The sequence below is a fragment of the Haliotis rubra genome, unplaced genomic scaffold (genome assembly GCF_003918875.1).
Source record: "Haliotis rubra isolate DU_JTF1 unplaced genomic scaffold, ASM391887v1 Scf227, whole genome shotgun sequence".
Lineage (NCBI taxonomy): Eukaryota > Metazoa > Mollusca > Gastropoda > Lepetellida > Haliotidae > Haliotis > Haliotis rubra.
The window spans coordinates 164,471-181,469 of record NW_025766303.1 but is presented as its reverse complement, the minus strand read 5'-3'; the positions used below and the strand labels follow the sequence as shown (position 1 = coordinate 181,469).

At 42.9% G+C, this 16,999-nt stretch overlaps 1 protein-coding gene across 1 annotated transcript in view; it reads right to left on the bottom strand.

Moving 5' to 3' along the window:
- LOC124277753 (ras-related and estrogen-regulated growth inhibitor-like) overlaps window positions 1-16,999 on the bottom strand; it is a 38,697-nt gene continuing 21,698 nt past the window's right edge. Inside the window, exons 3-6 of the mRNA XM_046713478.1 lie at window positions 15,148-15,278; window positions 6,265-6,458; window positions 4,980-5,106; window positions 1-1,270 (exon numbers count right to left, since the gene is read on the bottom strand). Of these exons, the coding sequence (XP_046569434.1) occupies window positions 1,136-1,270; window positions 4,980-5,106; window positions 6,265-6,458; window positions 15,148-15,278 (587 nt within the window). The 3' untranslated portion in view covers window positions 1-1,135. The remainder of the gene's footprint in view (window positions 1,271-4,979; window positions 5,107-6,264; window positions 6,459-15,147; window positions 15,279-16,999) is intronic.

Sequence of the window (16,999 nt, the reverse complement as noted above, 5' to 3'; positions counted from 1 at the left end):
TCCTGAAATTTTACTAAATGACCATTGAAACTCGTGAAAATGGGTGAAAATGAACTGTGCACACCCAACCCCCCTCCCTTTCGGAACTGTGCAACCCCTCTTTCTCAAAAGCTGTATCCGCCCCTGATTTCTATTTCAAAGTAAATTTTATCATAGTCTCACTTTAGTAATTTTAAGAAAGAACACATTCACATTTTATACAATGCTACGTACTTCTAATGAGGTACAGACACCGAAATCAGTTATCTGCTGCAAGTGTTTTCACTGCTTAACAATATATGTTGTTCTTGAATTCTTCAGTGCCCCTTCAACTGGTACCTCTGTTAATCTGCATATATGTCCAAACCACCGTGTCCCTCTCGAGGAGCATTAAACGTTCTTGTACCAACTGTGTACTATTAGTCTGTTGTATCTTGGTCCATTTCTCTCTGTGTGTCTCTCCCATCCAGTCATTCGCCAAGTGAGCTGGGACGTAAGGAAGCGCCAGTGTTATGTGTATCAACAACCATTACATTGCTGGGTATGAGCACAATGTACGAGTGGGAAGACAGTGACTCGTGTATTTGACAGACAGGTGCGCGTTTTGAGTGGGTGTGACAATGATGGTGTTTCTAGGATCACAGTACAATATCAGATGTGAGGTTTTTTTACGCAGATATCAAGGTCGTTTCGTGGCTATTTCATTTGGAACTGAGTCTCACTTTGCGAGGTATGTTCACTTGAACACAGCTATCCCATGACTCATTTGGCGACCTGTATTCTGACTTCGTTGTGCAGTTGACTGTCTGACCTTGAGTTTTTTCGACGACTCCATAGTTAGACATGGTTTGAGTCCACACATAATAACTGTGTCTCTGTCATCCTCGTCTATCCAGTGCATAAAGTCTCCATTCTGTCATGATAAATACCCTTGACTCATTGGCTACCACAACTACGTTTTGAGTAGAGGCCGAAACAAATTTCAATGGAAAGTCTTGAAATAGAGAAATTCTTTAAGACGTCACTTAACAGAGAAATGCCATGTTACGTCACTTCCCAAAAATAAGCTATGGTAATTTTGTCCAAGGTACGTATCAGAACAAAAGGCAGATATAATAACCTGGATTATGTTTCATAGGTTTCAAACTTGTATGTTTCACAAAGTGGTCCGTTCTCTGCTGAACACACTGAAACGTCTCTTGATGGTCGCTCGGATCTGTTTGGGCGACCCGAGTGGAACATGGGACAGCTTGCGTTGGCTCTTCGTAGAACCCTCTCGCTTTTCTATCACCTGGAACAAAGTGTACACTCGTCAATCCTAATTTCTAACGTCCAAGTATATCTTCAAAATGCAATAAATATCACATGAAAATCACCATAGGGTTTTGGAAGACTAGTGATTGGTCCCAGAAACAAAGTTACCTCACCTATATACAGACACACACGCGCATACGCGCACGCACGCACCAACAAACTAGTAAGTAAAATGATGATTATATGTGTGTAACTTTGAGTCTTTGCGAACAAATACCACGTCTGTGTTGCCGTCCTTTGGATGTTTGTGTAGAAACTCGACCGATACACTTTGTGAAACATGACTCATGTTAATATAATGAGTAGCATTTTGGATGAAATACGGTATGGTGCTGACAGGCCACGGTGTACTGTATATACTATGACACGCCGCGACGTTTAAACTTTTTCACGTGAATCCGTATATCTGAACCAACAGAATGGTAACTCTTATAAAATGACTTTATAGCATGAAAGAAATGTGAAAACTCTGTAAGGATGGGTTCCTATCTCTCTGGCAAAGGGACTGGATCGGATTAGACTAACAACTAGTCTCTGAAATGAACATATTTTACTGAAAAAAGTTCATAATAAAAAAAAAAAAATATAATGAAAAGGAGCCCTGATACTTTCTTCATTTTCAGAAGCTGAGGAAATCTAGACTTGCCACATTTTCTAGACCTGCGTGGGTTTTCTTGGATATATTTGCTTCAGGGTCTGCATGACAGACTAGGATCGGATGTGCTGCTATACTTGGTCCCGTGCGAGTCAGCCATCTTGCTCGATGGCTAAAGACGTTGCACATGCTTTCCTCCACAGATTTGTCGGATCCAGAATCGATTATTTACAGGTCGCCTGTCGCTTGATCAATTATTAAATTATGATTATATGCACGGTGAGTTAAATACAAATGAACTTTCATTATCAGCATATCTATTAAATCTTCCATCAACAAAGCTGTATACTATTCGCCCTGATAGTCCGTTTGTCTCCAATGAGAACGATATTTATTTTATAATTGTCCTATTTATCAACCCTTCATAATTTGGATATGTTCCCCAACTGCTTGCACTGTTTGCTAGCGTTAGGAGACACACCAAGAACATCAGACGCTCGTGTCATGTATTAATTAATTGTATGAAATAGTTTTTCTCGCAGTGAAAGGAATCACATACTTTAAACATCAACTGCATCGTGTCAGGCAATTAGCATCTTGTCAGTATACGAGGCAGCACGAGTTTGCGCTGTCCCTCCTGCCGTTGTGCCTCCCTCCTTTCAAGATGTCAACAAGGCAAACACAACATAGCAGAACAGAAGGTGTTTCCTGCAATATTCAAACGTCATCAAGGAGCGCACACCAAGAAATCGACACCAGTTGGGGAATTGGACTTGAGCCTTCCTTATGACGAGCGGGGGCTTCAACCATGAAGCAACCCGCCAGCCGCCTTAACAGGAGAACCAATATTTTACCTAGAAACATACTTTGTCTAGGCTTTCTACAACTGATTGAAATCTCATCACAGGTTAACGCCGTGTTCCCCAGGTAAACTATGGACACGTGCCGACAGGCTAGATTACTATGGTGTATGGCTGAGACAAATCCGGGACCCTAGTAGTCACGCCAGCTATTTCCTTCCTGTCGACTTCATTAATTCATCTGTTTTCCAGACACGCCGACCCCGATGCACAGATCACATGAAACAACACACGTGCTTGTACAGGTATATGGTGCACCTTGTGCCGGTATATGAAGCAGACAGACCAAGGAGACACTCACGTACACTCTTCACGTCATCATTGGACACATTTGCACCTATACAGGAAATCAAATACTTGTCAAAGCATTTCGAGTGAGTGTCGTTTATCACTCTCCCATCGCCTTGGATTGTCTAGACATATACACACTGAAGTGTTAGTCACTTAAGTGAAATTTAAAGACGCCAAACAAGCATTGGTATCAATCAGTGCGCTAGATTTTACAAACACATTGCGGGGAGAAAGTTTGGGATTTCCCGTTAACGCTTTGCTGATAGCGCCCTCTGTTGTCGGAATTGGTTCTGTATTTTCGGCGGAAGTCGGTAACGAACCATTAACAACAAATCTGTACTTGTCCTTACCCATGCGGTACTTCAGCACCACACCAGCCTCATCTGTTTATTTGCTCTCAAAGACGATGCCTGATTTACTTGGACTGAGGCAAGAGAAATACCTATCTGTGGCTTGTGTTAGAGGAGGGAGGCACTGTGTATCAGTGAACGGCACACTTCCAGGAAGCAGATTTCCCTGTCAACCAGTTATTGCACGGTAATTGAAGCATTTAATCCATGGAAGATAATTACATGTAGCAGTTCGCAGCTCCGTCAACAAATATAATTGAGAAAGGAATCTTTGTGAAAACAACCATGATTTGGGTTGTTGTTACGATAACCGAGAATTCTCGAACAACTCTTCAACTCTGGGTGTTGTTTGTGTTGTTTCTGGGAGAAAGAAGTCATGGTGCCATATTGAGAATGAACACGTGAATATTATTGACAATTTAGTTGGAAATGACCTTGTCAGATGATAGGAAACAATAACATTTTTCAGTGTGTATTAACAACCAACTGATGTTTAAAATGTCGATAACCTCATCTAGACGAGAGCATTATTTATCAATACAAATAGACAAAACTTAATATCTTTTCACATTTTGTCTAACAATGTGTGGTTATGACTTGCATAGGCCTTGTTTTGATCTTCCCCCACTGGAAGAAATGAAGTAATGACAAAGATGTCTGGAAATGACACCCATACTATATACTACCCCAATGTAGTTAAGAGTGTGTCCATGCAGAGAGCAGGGGAAACGTTTCATCCAGGGGTGTACAATAAAAACGTTTTCAGTTCATTTATCTCCTCTCTAATCATTAACGCAAAAATCGAAGGTACGATTTACACAATCATATCTTCAACATGTATGTAATGATTACAGAAGTGCAGAAAAGTTTAATTATTCTTACAGTGCATCCACGTCCCTCCCACTATACCGATGTCTGCCGCTTCCTCTCCACAAAGAGTTCGCAACGTTACGACATGTCGTAACTCAATAGTTTTTCATAGACTTATGAATGCCGTAGCTCTTCGAAGGTTTTGTGGATCGGTACCAAGGTCTCTATTTCCGGAAATACATTACAAGCCCCTGCCTCCATCTCAATGAATTGACCTATTTATTACTGTTTTTCACCCTCTGTACTCATTCAGCATTGAGGAGACTAGGTTCTGTAGTTGCACTTGATCACGTGACTATCATAGTAGACAACAAAATCGGGCAAAATAACTTAATTTCAGAGGAAAAACCTTCTCAAATTGAACTACAAAAGAAAGTACACACTTGAAAATTTAATCCAATTAAAACAAACATTTTTACAAACATTCCTTGGCTGAAAACAGTCACTTGTTCTGATTATGCTCATTGACATGGATTCTCGCCTCTGACATGCGTTTGAATTCAGAAATACATCACCATCGAATAAAACCATTTCCTGTTTATTTCAGTTTTAGCAAACATAGCTGTATACTTCTCTTTGGCTCCGCAGGTTAGGTCGAGTGATATTTGTTTTCGGGTTGGTTTGCACTGACATCACGGTATAGCACTAAAATACTGGTGTCAGTAGAAATATTATGTAGCTAACGGAAAAAGCCGAGTTGCCCCGAATGCTTATACTGACCTTTCTGATGAGGCTGTGGAATGCATCGACAACGCCGTCGGAGTCCTCGCACGCTGAACACTCCGTGCTGAGGAAGACGACGCCTTGGTACTCGCTATCGAAGTTGTTGAGCGACCGAGATAACACCCTGTGAACAAAGGACACCTATATCATGAGCATGCTGTATACAACACACGGCGTGTGCTGGACGTGTGATAACGGATGTTATAACATGGATATTAGCATCGTTGTTATGACAGACCTTCCGATGTTTTGCATGAATATATTTGCTTTACATATCTAAAATATTTTGAAGGCAGCTAAGAAAACAACTAAAAACATGATGTTTTGACGTTTAGATTAATCATCATTTCGGCTCGTTTGAGAAAGACGACCTCACAGCATCCAGGGACTGCCTTTTTACATCTTTTGGAAGTTTGTTTCGGCAGATATCGTTCTCTCATGTCGGTATTTTGAAATGTATGGTTGATTGAGTAGTGAGTGAATTTAAGAAGAAGATTTGATAAATCAAATCATAACACTCACTCGTGTCAAGACCGATACATATCCTATGTGTAATCTATATGATATGTCCAAGACATGGCCATTTCCGTATATCATGGATATACATGGAGCAAACATGGATGTCGTATTGAACCTCAGTCGGATTATATAACTGGATCAATGAAAACCAGTGAGGATGCATGTCCATCCCTACGCCAATACTTCAATGATTGAATTGTAATGATGCGTTTAACAAAGAGACTGGTTAGTTTGATTTCATTATTGGACAACCTTGAGTGAGGTTTTGTGTAATACATCCCAAATATTGCGTCCGTACCAATTACCAGTGTGAGAGAACCCGTGATGGTCTGGGTTAGAATATTGGCCTTCAGTAACCCATGCTTGTCGTAAGAGGCGACTAACGGGATCGGGTGGTCAGGGTCGCTGACTTGGTTGACATGTGTTGACCACCGGTTCCCAATTGCGTAGATCGATGCTGATGCTGTTGATCACTGGATTGTCTGGTCCAGTCTCGATTATTTACAGACCGCCGCCATATAGCTGGAATATTGCTGAGTGTGGCGTAAAACTAAACTCACTCACTCACTCACCAATGTGAGAGTCCACTTTCATAAATTTACCTTGTGAATGGATGCTTTCATGGTATCAAAGAGTGACGTCAGTGTGGAATTATTTCCGTAAATGGAGACACTCTCAACTTCGTTGGGGAAATAACGCTGACATAAAACATATATACTGCTAAGTGTATCTATATAGTTTAGGGGATTTGTACATTCTTTACCTCAGGTGGTCCATATCACATTTATTCCCCAGCACCAACACCGGTAGACTGGGGTTGGACTTCCGGTCACGCTTGAGCCAATCCACAATGTTCTCTGCGACGTCATAGCTCTGTCTGTCTGTGATGGAGTAGACAACCACAACTGCATCAACTTTAGAAAATATTTCCTTCGAAGACGAGCGTCGCTCCAGGATCTGAAAGAGAACCCCAGACAAATGCATACAAATAGGATAAAAGTTAAATCTTTGCTACGACTCAGTACTTGCGCGCTCGGAACCTAGCGTCAACAACAAATGTTTTTGGATTAATATTTTCTTTTAATATGGCGCCTTTGGTCATTTAGAACGAAAAACCGAAACGACACCGGTTAGGTACAACCAAGACGTTTGGCTATGGTTCACCCACACCACGGATCGCAGAGGGCGGAACTGGGAATCGACCCAACGAACAGCAAATTCACAGTTGTGGTCGTAAGAGTTGTGGTTATTTGTAGTGGTCGGATGTCCTAAACTATGGGTAGCCTGTATTTGCCTTATGGAAGGACGCTGGAGAACGAATTTCAGCCCGTTTGACCCGCCGTGTCCCCAAAGTTAATGATTAGAAGGAGTGCACTTAAACTTCACAGTTTAAATCCCCATTACGAATATTAATGACACGTTTTAAATAATCTGACTGTAATTAAAAGTAATATGTCTAATCGCTAAGGAGGTAGAAATGAGAAAAAAACTAACGAAATTAATTCTAAGAGAGATCCTCAAGTACAGGTCAGTTTGTTCCAACATGACCACACTTTATCAGAGAAATTCGCGATTGTCAAATATATTGCTTAGGATGTGTGGTAGTTTTTAAGTACTTGTAGCATTCATCATGTGAATATGTCCATGCCATCCGCCTCTGTATCAGACCTGGCGTGATGCACCAGATGAGGAAGCTATTCATCAACCAGTGCACGTATACCATGTTGGAACATGTAAATCCACGTGTTACCTTGTGAACCCCAATATAATGGTTGGCAGGTGCCCGACTGAAACACACACCAGCGAACCCAATTACATTGTGTCGAGTGAGTGAGGACAAGGTTCTAGTGTTTTTCGGAACATAAAAAATCTAATGATGTACACCATTTATCTATGTCTGTGCCAAGCACAATGAACTCATTGAACTACCTATCGGTGAGGTGAAATTGGGTTTAACGTCGTGCTGGATAATATTTCGCTCAGATGACAACGTGCATGCGTGTGTATGTGTAGGTGCGGCTGCTTGTACTAGCCCAGACTGAAGCTGGTTTTATAGTGCTAGCCCACTGAGATACCATGCCGCAGTGAAGCATGAATACCTCACTCAGACACATTATACTGACTCCGAGCCGACCAGTCCTTGTTGTACCCATCAAAGCCGAGCGCCAGGCAGGGACCAACAAGTACCATAGTTTAACGTCTTTTGGTATGACGCGGTCGGGGATCGAACCCGCGACCTTCCGCTCTCCGGGCGAACGCTTTAACCACTACACCACGGAGGCGGTTCTACCTATCGAACCCAAAGTGTTAATGTATCGGTCCAGTAAGGGTATGAGTGTATTTTCTATGAGAGACATTTACCCTGACATTCAGTGTCTGAAATACAAATGTTGTGAGATTTTAAGATACGGACGTTTACACCTATGGGTAGGTTTGAGTAGCATTTTGCTTCACATTTAGACAAAAAATGTCATAACATGTTATATCTGCTGCATGGTTCTAGACATATTTAAGCCATATGACGAGTGAATTACTGAATGAATGGGTTTTAACCGCTTTTAACAATATTCAAGCACTATCATGGGACACTAGAAATGGGCTTCACACATTGTACCCATTTGGGGAATCAAACCCGGGTCATCGGCCTGATGAATGCAATATGATGGCAGAAAACAACCGAGAACTTTGTGTTTGGTGGGGAGTCGAGCCCCGGCCTTTGGTGTGCCGAGCCCATCCCCCCGCCGCAGAAGATGAACATGGATGATAGACAATGGCATGTCACGTGTCTACTTCATCACTGCAAGCACCTGCTGACTGCATGGGGAGCGGGGTGTTTACCTTCCGCGGCAGTGATTGACATACGTTGTAGAAACAAAAAAGAACAACGCTATCTTGCCAATATATAACAACTTTAAATAGAGAGGAATTAGGAAGGTGCGAGACAACGTAAAAAACATGGCATTCCGTCACCATATTTGGTTTCACTGGTATCAGCACGCAAGCACGTGTCCATATGTGTATTTACTAAAAATTCCATCTGCACTTTAGATTCGCTTTTGACACCCAATTATATCACTCTGCGTAAATCGAGCGAAGACAATGATGATGAAAACTAAAACAATTATCTTCAAAATGTGCACATAAGCATCCAGTGTCACTTTGCCCCGAAATAAATCATTTCTAGCAAGAACAAGTATTCGGATTCATGTAAGCTAACAATGGATTCTGTTGTAGCAGGTACTTCAATGGCTTGTATCCCAGTGTAGGAAGTAAACACAGTGGTATGCGGTCGGAAAGGTTTCGCTCCCGCAACCGCTGTTGCCATGTGTAGTGTTGATGCCGTGTGAAATGGGTGAGTGAGGGAGTATGGTTTCACGCAGCTTTCAGCAATATTTCAGCACAATCACGGTGGGGAATACAAGATATGGGCTTCACACATTGTACCTATGTGGGGAATCCAACCCGGGTTTTCGGCGTGACGAGCGAACGATTTAACCACTAGGCTACCCCATCGTCCTCGTGAGGTGAGGTGAGGTGAAATTGGGTTTAACGTCGTGCTGATAATATTTCGCTCAGATGACAACGTGCATGCGTGTGTATGTGTATGTGCGGCTGCTTGTACTAGCCCAGACTGAAGCTGGTTTTATAGTGCTAGCCCACTGAGATACCATGCCGCAGTGAAGCATGAATACCCTCACTCAGACACATTATACTGACTCCGAGCCGACCAGTCCTTGTTGTACCCATCAATGCCGAGCGCCAGGCAGGGACCAACAAGTACCATAGTTTAACGTCTTTTGGTATGACGCGGTCGGGGATCGAACCCGCGACCTTCCGCTCTCCGGGCGAACGCTTTAACCACTACACCACGGAGGCGGTTCTACCTATCGCTTCACATTTAGACAAAAATGTCATAACATGTTATATCTGCTGCATGGTTCTAGACATATTTAAGCCATATGACGAGTGAATTACTGAATGAATGGGTTTTAACCGCTTTTAACAATATTCAAGCACTATCATGGGACACTAGAAATGGGCTTCACACATTGTACCCATTTGGGGAATCAAACCCGGGTCATCGGCCTGATGAATGCAATATGAGGGCAGAAAACAACCGAGAACTTTGTGTTTGGTGGGGAGTCGAGCCCCGGCCTTTGGTGTGCCGAGCCCATCCCCCCGCCGCAGAAGATGAACATGGATGATAGACAATGGCATGTCACGTGTCTACTTCATCACTGCAAGCACCTGCTGACTGCATGGGGAGCGGGGTGTTTACCTTCCGCGGCAGTGATTGACATACGTTGTAGAAACAAAAAAGAACAACGCTATCTTGCCAATATATAACAACTTTAAATAGAGAGGAATTAGGAAGGTGCGAGACAACGTAAAAAACATGGCATTCCGTCACCATATTTGGTTTCACTGGTATCAGCACGCAAGCACGTGTCCATATGTGTATTTACTAAAATTCCATCTGCACTTTAGATTCGCTTTTGACACCCAATTATATCACTCTGCGTAAATCGAGCGAAGACAATGATGATGAAAACTAAAACAATTATCTTCAAAATGTGCACATAAGCATCCAGTGTCACTTTGCCCCGAAATAAATCATTTCTAGCAAGAACAAGTATTCGGATTCATGTAAGCTAACAATGGATTCTGTTGTAGCAGGTACTTCAATGGCTTGTATCCCAGTGTAGGAAGTAAACACAGTGGTATGCGGCCCGCAACCGCTGTTGTCATGTGTAGTGTTGATGCCGTGTGAAATGGGTGAGTGAGGGAGTATGGTTTCACGCAGCTTTCAGCAATATTTCAGCACAATCACGGTGGGGAATACAAGATATGGGCTTCACACATTGTACCTATGTGGGGAATCCAACCCGGGTTTTCGGCGTGACGAGCGAACGATTTAACCACTAGGCTACCCCATCGTCCTCGTGAGGTGAGGTGAGGTGAAATTGGGTTTTACGTCGTGCTTGAGAATATTTCGCTCATATGACGATCGACGTGCATGCGTGTGTATGTGTATGTGCGGCTGCTTGTACTAGCCCAGACTGAAGCTGGTTTTATAGTGCTAGCCCACTGAGATACCATGCCGCAGTGAAGCATGAATACCCTACTCAGACACATTATACTGACTCCGAGCCGACCAGTCCTTGTTGTACCCATTAATGCCGAGCGCCAAGCAGGGACCAACAAGTACCATATTTTAACGTCTTTTGGTAAGACGCGGTCGGGGATCGAACCCGCGACCTTCCGCTCTCCGGGCGGACGCTCTAACCACTACACCACGGAGGCGGTCCCGTCCTCGTGTGAAATGGGCCCACTTTTCCCAGTTTTAAAGATTTAAAATATACAAGAAACGGTTTCTTCAACATTAATAGGGTCTTGTGATTAATAGGGGTGATTGAGAAGTGGCTCGTCGAATGGACGGAATCTAATCCTCATACAGGTAAGGGGCGGTGAGGTAGCCTAATGGTTAAAGCGTTGGCTCGTCACGCCGAAGACCCGGGTTCGAATCCCCACATGGGCACAATGTGTGAAGCCCATTTCTGGTGTCCCCCCGCCGTGATGTTGCTTGAATATTGCTAAAAGCGGCGTAAAACCAAACTCAGTCAGTCAGTCATACAGGTAAACTTTGTGAGCCGATTGCTGGTGTCATCCATAATGTTGCTGGTGTCATCCATAATGTTGCTGAAATATTGTTTGACTAGTACAGAACTCACGGATACAGCGGATGTATGAAAAGAGTGAGTGAGTGAGTTTTGTGTAGCACCGCTTTCAAAAGTATTCCAGTGGTATCACGGATAGAACAGCACTGAGTGAGTGAGTGAGTGAGTGAGTTTGGATCTGGACCAGACAGTCCAGTGATCAACAGCATGAACATCGATATAAGCAATTTGGATGCGATGACAGGTGTCAACCCAGTCAGCGAGCCTGACCACCCGATCCCGTTAGTCGCCTCTTACGAGAAGCATGGGTTGCTGAAGATCAATAACCCGGATCTCCACGGGTAGGACTGCACTGGTTCAGCAGTACACAGCAATAGGCTTTTCAAACAAGGTAATGCAACATTCCTTCTGAGAACCGCTATACATGTATTTGGAAAAGATATATACGGTTTGTAATAATCTCTATGGTATAAGTTAAAATCAACATGGGCTTTTATTCACAATGATGTTTCCCTTAATAATAAATTGACAAAATGGCATATCTTACATACTCTAAAAATGAATTGCTGTTACCATTTTATTTTTACCTTTTATTTTTAGTGCGATAGTCTGTACAGGATCTGTACAAATAGGATATGCGCGTACAATAAGTGTCACTCACATTCTAGCTCCCAATATATCGCAATACGTATGACAATACGGATACCTGAATTGCATTATATTTAAACACGTGTTCTTGCCAGTAGACTGCCGTAATCACGAATGTGAGAGAAAAGTTTGGTGTGACTCAAGGCTGCGCGATTTCCCGCTTCAGTGAAAGCTACACGGGTTTAATTGCTGACAAACCTAGAAGATACCGAACTGGGACACGAACACCTATCATAGACTTCAAGCACTCTTAATGGACGCAAACTGTGGCTCTCGAGATGACCAGGTTAGGCGTGCCCCTTGTGTGCAAAGACTGACAACCTGTACATTGATACTTTCAGAACTTTAGTTGCAACCAATGGATGTCCCCTGAGCTCCGTCTGAAGTCTTCAGTACCAAACAGTTATGTCTGCACTACTTCATGCTACCTGAACAAGTAAAGATTAAATCAACAAAAAATCTCCATTCATTTCATCGCTAGGCTCGTCAACCGAGAACATGCCAGCCAAACAATGGTTGATGTCATGACCGCTATCCCACGCCGTCGGGGTACGAGGATACACGTTCAGTCAGGTCACATACATAAAGTGTCCACCGATCTCTATTCGTCGAGTCTTATATGTATGAGATTCTCAGGACATATTCTCCCTCGGCACTTTTTCTAAACAATAATTTCAAACAATGGTGATGGGTTTTCACTTGTTTCCAAAACAACTCCTCGCCTGGCTTTACGTGTTTTACGTTCATGTTTACATTGTACAGTTAACTTATCACGGGAAACAATTCTAGGTCCAAAGCTTTAACCACTAGGCTCCCCGTGGGTATAATTACTCCGAACGCTGGGGTAGCTTACTGGTTAAAGCGTTCGCGCCCCACGGGTTCGATTCTCCAAATGAGTACTTTGACTAACATCCCGATCGAGATTGCTGCAAAAGGTGCTGTCAAAAGCGGTGTTAAATGAATTTCACTTACCTCAGTTACACATAATCTACGATTAACAGTTACATTTCAACCGTATAACTTCTTCAGTATAACTATCACCTTTCAAAAGGTTGTTGAATGTGTTTATCCCTATCCACAATTCCAAATGGCCGTACAAGGCCCGATTCGTCACCAGCTCGTCTTATTCCCGTACAGGCATTACAGCATAGCTTAATGAGTGAGTGAGTTGGGTTTTACACCGCTTTTAGCAATATTCCAGCAATATCACGGCGGGGGACACCAGAAATGGGCTTCACTCATTGTACCCATGTGGGGAATCGAACCCCGGGCCTTCGGCGTGACGAGCGAACGCTTTAACCACTAGGCTACCCCACCGCCCCTATAGCTTGATGAATGCACAAAGGCCGTGAAACACTTCGTTCTTCTTTGAGCGAAAACACTTTGTGGAATTAAATACGAAATCATGATGACATAATATACTTCTAATGCAGGACGCTGCACGTGCGTTGCCGCGTGTAAATGCACACTGATGCAAGGGTTGTCCTGGTACACACGGGGAGTCAGAGTTCAGACGGCTGCATGCCATGCTGTAAAGGCGACGCTGGGATAGCCTAATGTGGTTGAAGCGATAGCTTGTCACTCAAGGTCTGGGTTCGAATCCCATGTGTACACGCGGAGCCCATGTCAATGTCCCCGTCGTGATAGCTGCTATATTGCTAAATGCTTCTTCTCACTATCTTATCTTCAACAGTATTTCAAACCTAATAGACCGCCTCCGTGGTGTAGTGGTAAGAGCGTCCGCCCGGAGAGCGGAAGGTCGCGGGTTCGATCCCAGACCGCGTCATACCAAAAGACGTTAAAATATGGTACTTGTTGGTCCCTGCCTGGCGTTCGGCATCACTGGGTACAACAAGGACTGGTCGGCTCGGAGTCAGTATAATGTGTCTGAGTTGGGTATTCATGCTTCACTGCGGCGTGGTATCTCAGTGGGCTAGCACTATAAAACCAGCTTAAGTCTGGGCTAGTACAAGCAGCCGCACCTACACATACACACGCATGCACGTCGTCATATGAGCGAAATATTCTCAAACACGACGTTAAACCCAATTTCACCTCACCTCAAACCTAATAACAACGTTACAATAATTACAGTTATACAACAGGTTAGCTTAAAGACCTTCCAGGGTCTTACAGGTTAGCAAGGTCAAGGGCAAATAACTCTTTTGGTGTTTCACATCAACGTATAGAGCATCCACTACGTACTTCACGTAAACCAAGAACAAATTGTGACAATCTCTGCCAATAATGGGGCGTATCTGGTGCAATTTCGCCAGAGCTGTTTGTAATAAAAGCTCCAGTGATCTGTGTTCAAAGCCTTCAAAGGGACCCTTGGAGTCATGATGCACAAAGATGAGTTATTTTGGCAGCTCGGGGTTATTTTAGAAGGAAACAGGTGTTGTTCGGTACATATATACAATATTGTAAAACAAATGCCTTGATTGGTCGATGTAGCAGAATGAGACTGAGCCCACGCTGGTACGGAAGTCAAATCACATTAACCCTTGGAGTCCAGGAGAGCTTCTGAACTATTGGTTGGTTGATGTGTTTAACCCCGCACTCAGCAATATTTTAGCTATATGGCGGCGGTCTGTAAATAATCGAGTCTGGACCAGACAATCCAGTGATCAACAACATAAGCATCGATCTGCGCAGTTGGGACTAACAAACCCTATGCATAATTAATTTATTTATTTATTTATTAAAGTCTTCGTTTGTTGTCTAGGTGATCTAAACGTTGAGTCAAAATGTGTTCATTTTATAAAAGGTTACATTAACAGATGCCCATTACTTTGAATTTGCCATGTAAATTTTTCTGTAAATAATCGAGTCTGGACCAGACAATTCAGTGATCAACATCATGAACATCGATCTACGCAATTTGGATACGATGACATGTGTCAACCAAGTCAGCGAGCCTGACCACCCGATCCCGTTAGTCGCCTTTTACGACAAGCATGGGTTGCTGAAGATCAATTCTAACCCGGATCTTCACGGGTTGTTGGCATGTTGTCAAAGAGAAAGAGTTGGCAAACAATGGCTTATATTTTTGCATTCACAATGTCCACAAAGAAAATATGTTTTCGTATATGACGCCCATATTTGAAGTCTCTGTGCAAAATTGGGACACAGCGCACTTTGTCTGCCATGAAAAAAAAAGACCCTCAAATGGAATATGAAATTGAAAAATAATCCACGCAGGTCTGGGAATCCTTAGAAGTCTAGATGTATTGAATGTAATGTAGAGGTCAAACCTGCGATTTCTTGATAACGTTAAAATGAACAGTTAAACTGATGAAACTAATAAAGGATTAACTCACCTTTCCGCTGACGTCAGTAATTCTCAGCGTCACCTGGCGGTCGTCCACATATACAGGCCGTTCGTACGTCACTTCCTCCAGTTGCGCAAACTCGGTGAGATACCTGCGCGTTAAGAATCGGACCACCAGAGCTGAAAGAAGCGTGAAAGATAAAGAACGCCCCACCTGGGTCAAAATGCATGGCTAATTAGTCAGGAGGTAGGCAATAATTAGAGCCGACAGGGAAATCTGAACCGTCGACAGCACATCAGATTTCAAGATGGAGCGTCAGTATAGCCGCCGACTGATGCATTGTGGGGGATTAAATCAGATAAAAAAGGGAAGGAAGATTAGTTAACCTGGATTGGGGTTTTCATCCATCACCATCCTCGAGATTAACAAACAGGAAAATAAGCTTGGGGCGTCTTAAATTGTTTTCTGGAATCAGGTCAGCAGCGTGAAGGATATCGGATGACCGGTAAATCTGATGATGTTTCTGAGAATAATGTCAACAGTCTATATATGTAAGGTCTATATTTTAACGACATGTGTGTTCTTAAATCATTGGAACTGCATTGTATATCGACTGGCACCTGTTCGTTAGAGCAATACTATGTGGGAAGTTTGAAATGTTTGCACGTTGTATGTTAGTGAGAAAGAAAAAAAAGGTTTTTGTTTTTGTTGTTTTTAACAAGGTTTATATAGTTTATCGTGTTGCAGTATATGTGACCTTATCGTGGGAGGCCCGATTTGGCATCAGTGTTCATATGTCCAGTGAAAGGAAACAACTTCAAGGGGGACAAAAAGATCACAAATATGAAAATCAGCTGATAGATAACATAAATCATACATGTATAACCAGACAGTTAAGGCAACAATGCCAAATATATCGTTTGTCTCCGTAGCGTGTGGCTCCAAGCAACATCACAACCCTTGCTGGTAGGGTTAACGCCATTACAAACATGATGATCAAGGGTCAACCATTTCTTAAGCTATTACTGTGTTTCTGCACTGTTGTCATTCCACTATAAATAAAATCACTCACTCACACAATCAGAATCATCAAACTGCCCCCATTCGATCAGTTTTGATTTTCTACCGAAACAGATTCCAGTGGTCGTTAAAGACAAAACAGAGTTTTCGATGGAGTATATGGATGGACCAGTGGAAATCTAAACGTAAGGGAAAACAAAGATGTGAATATCATTCTTTGAGGAGTATATTTTGGCAAATTGGCAGTCAAGCACCGCCTTGTCTATTTATAATCAAACTGCACCATGTTCATCAGTCCATGATTACCCTAATTACATAGTGACCATTTTGCACAGGTTTTGGAAAAATAGTGAGTGAGTATGATTTTACGCCGCTTTTAGCAATATTCCAGCAATATCATGGCGGGGAACACCAGGAATGGGCTTCACACATTGGGCCCATGTGGGGAATCGAACCCGGGTCTTACCATCAGGTTATCCCACCGCCCCCTTGCAAAAAGAGACTAGATCATAAAATATATATTCAAAAAAGTGATTGAGATTTTAACAATATCCCTGCAATATGAAGACGGGAGACACGTTGGCTGCGCTCCACACATTAGACCCATGTGGGTAATCGAACCCAGGACCTAGGCGTAACGGGCGAACACATTAAACACCAGTGGTTACCAAGTCGCCCTTAAAATTACAGAAAAGATTAAGAACATTCTCAAAGGGTTGTGAATACCTCTCCGGGGAGGTAGGTGGGTGGGGTTGGAGTGAGGGTGCTGGAATGCTAGGAAAGCAAATTTTGTCATCACGTCGAACCAAAACCAATGGAATCCCCGTTCTCAACAGTTAACATGGTTCCTTGGTAGGTATCACCAACTGTTGGAATTTCC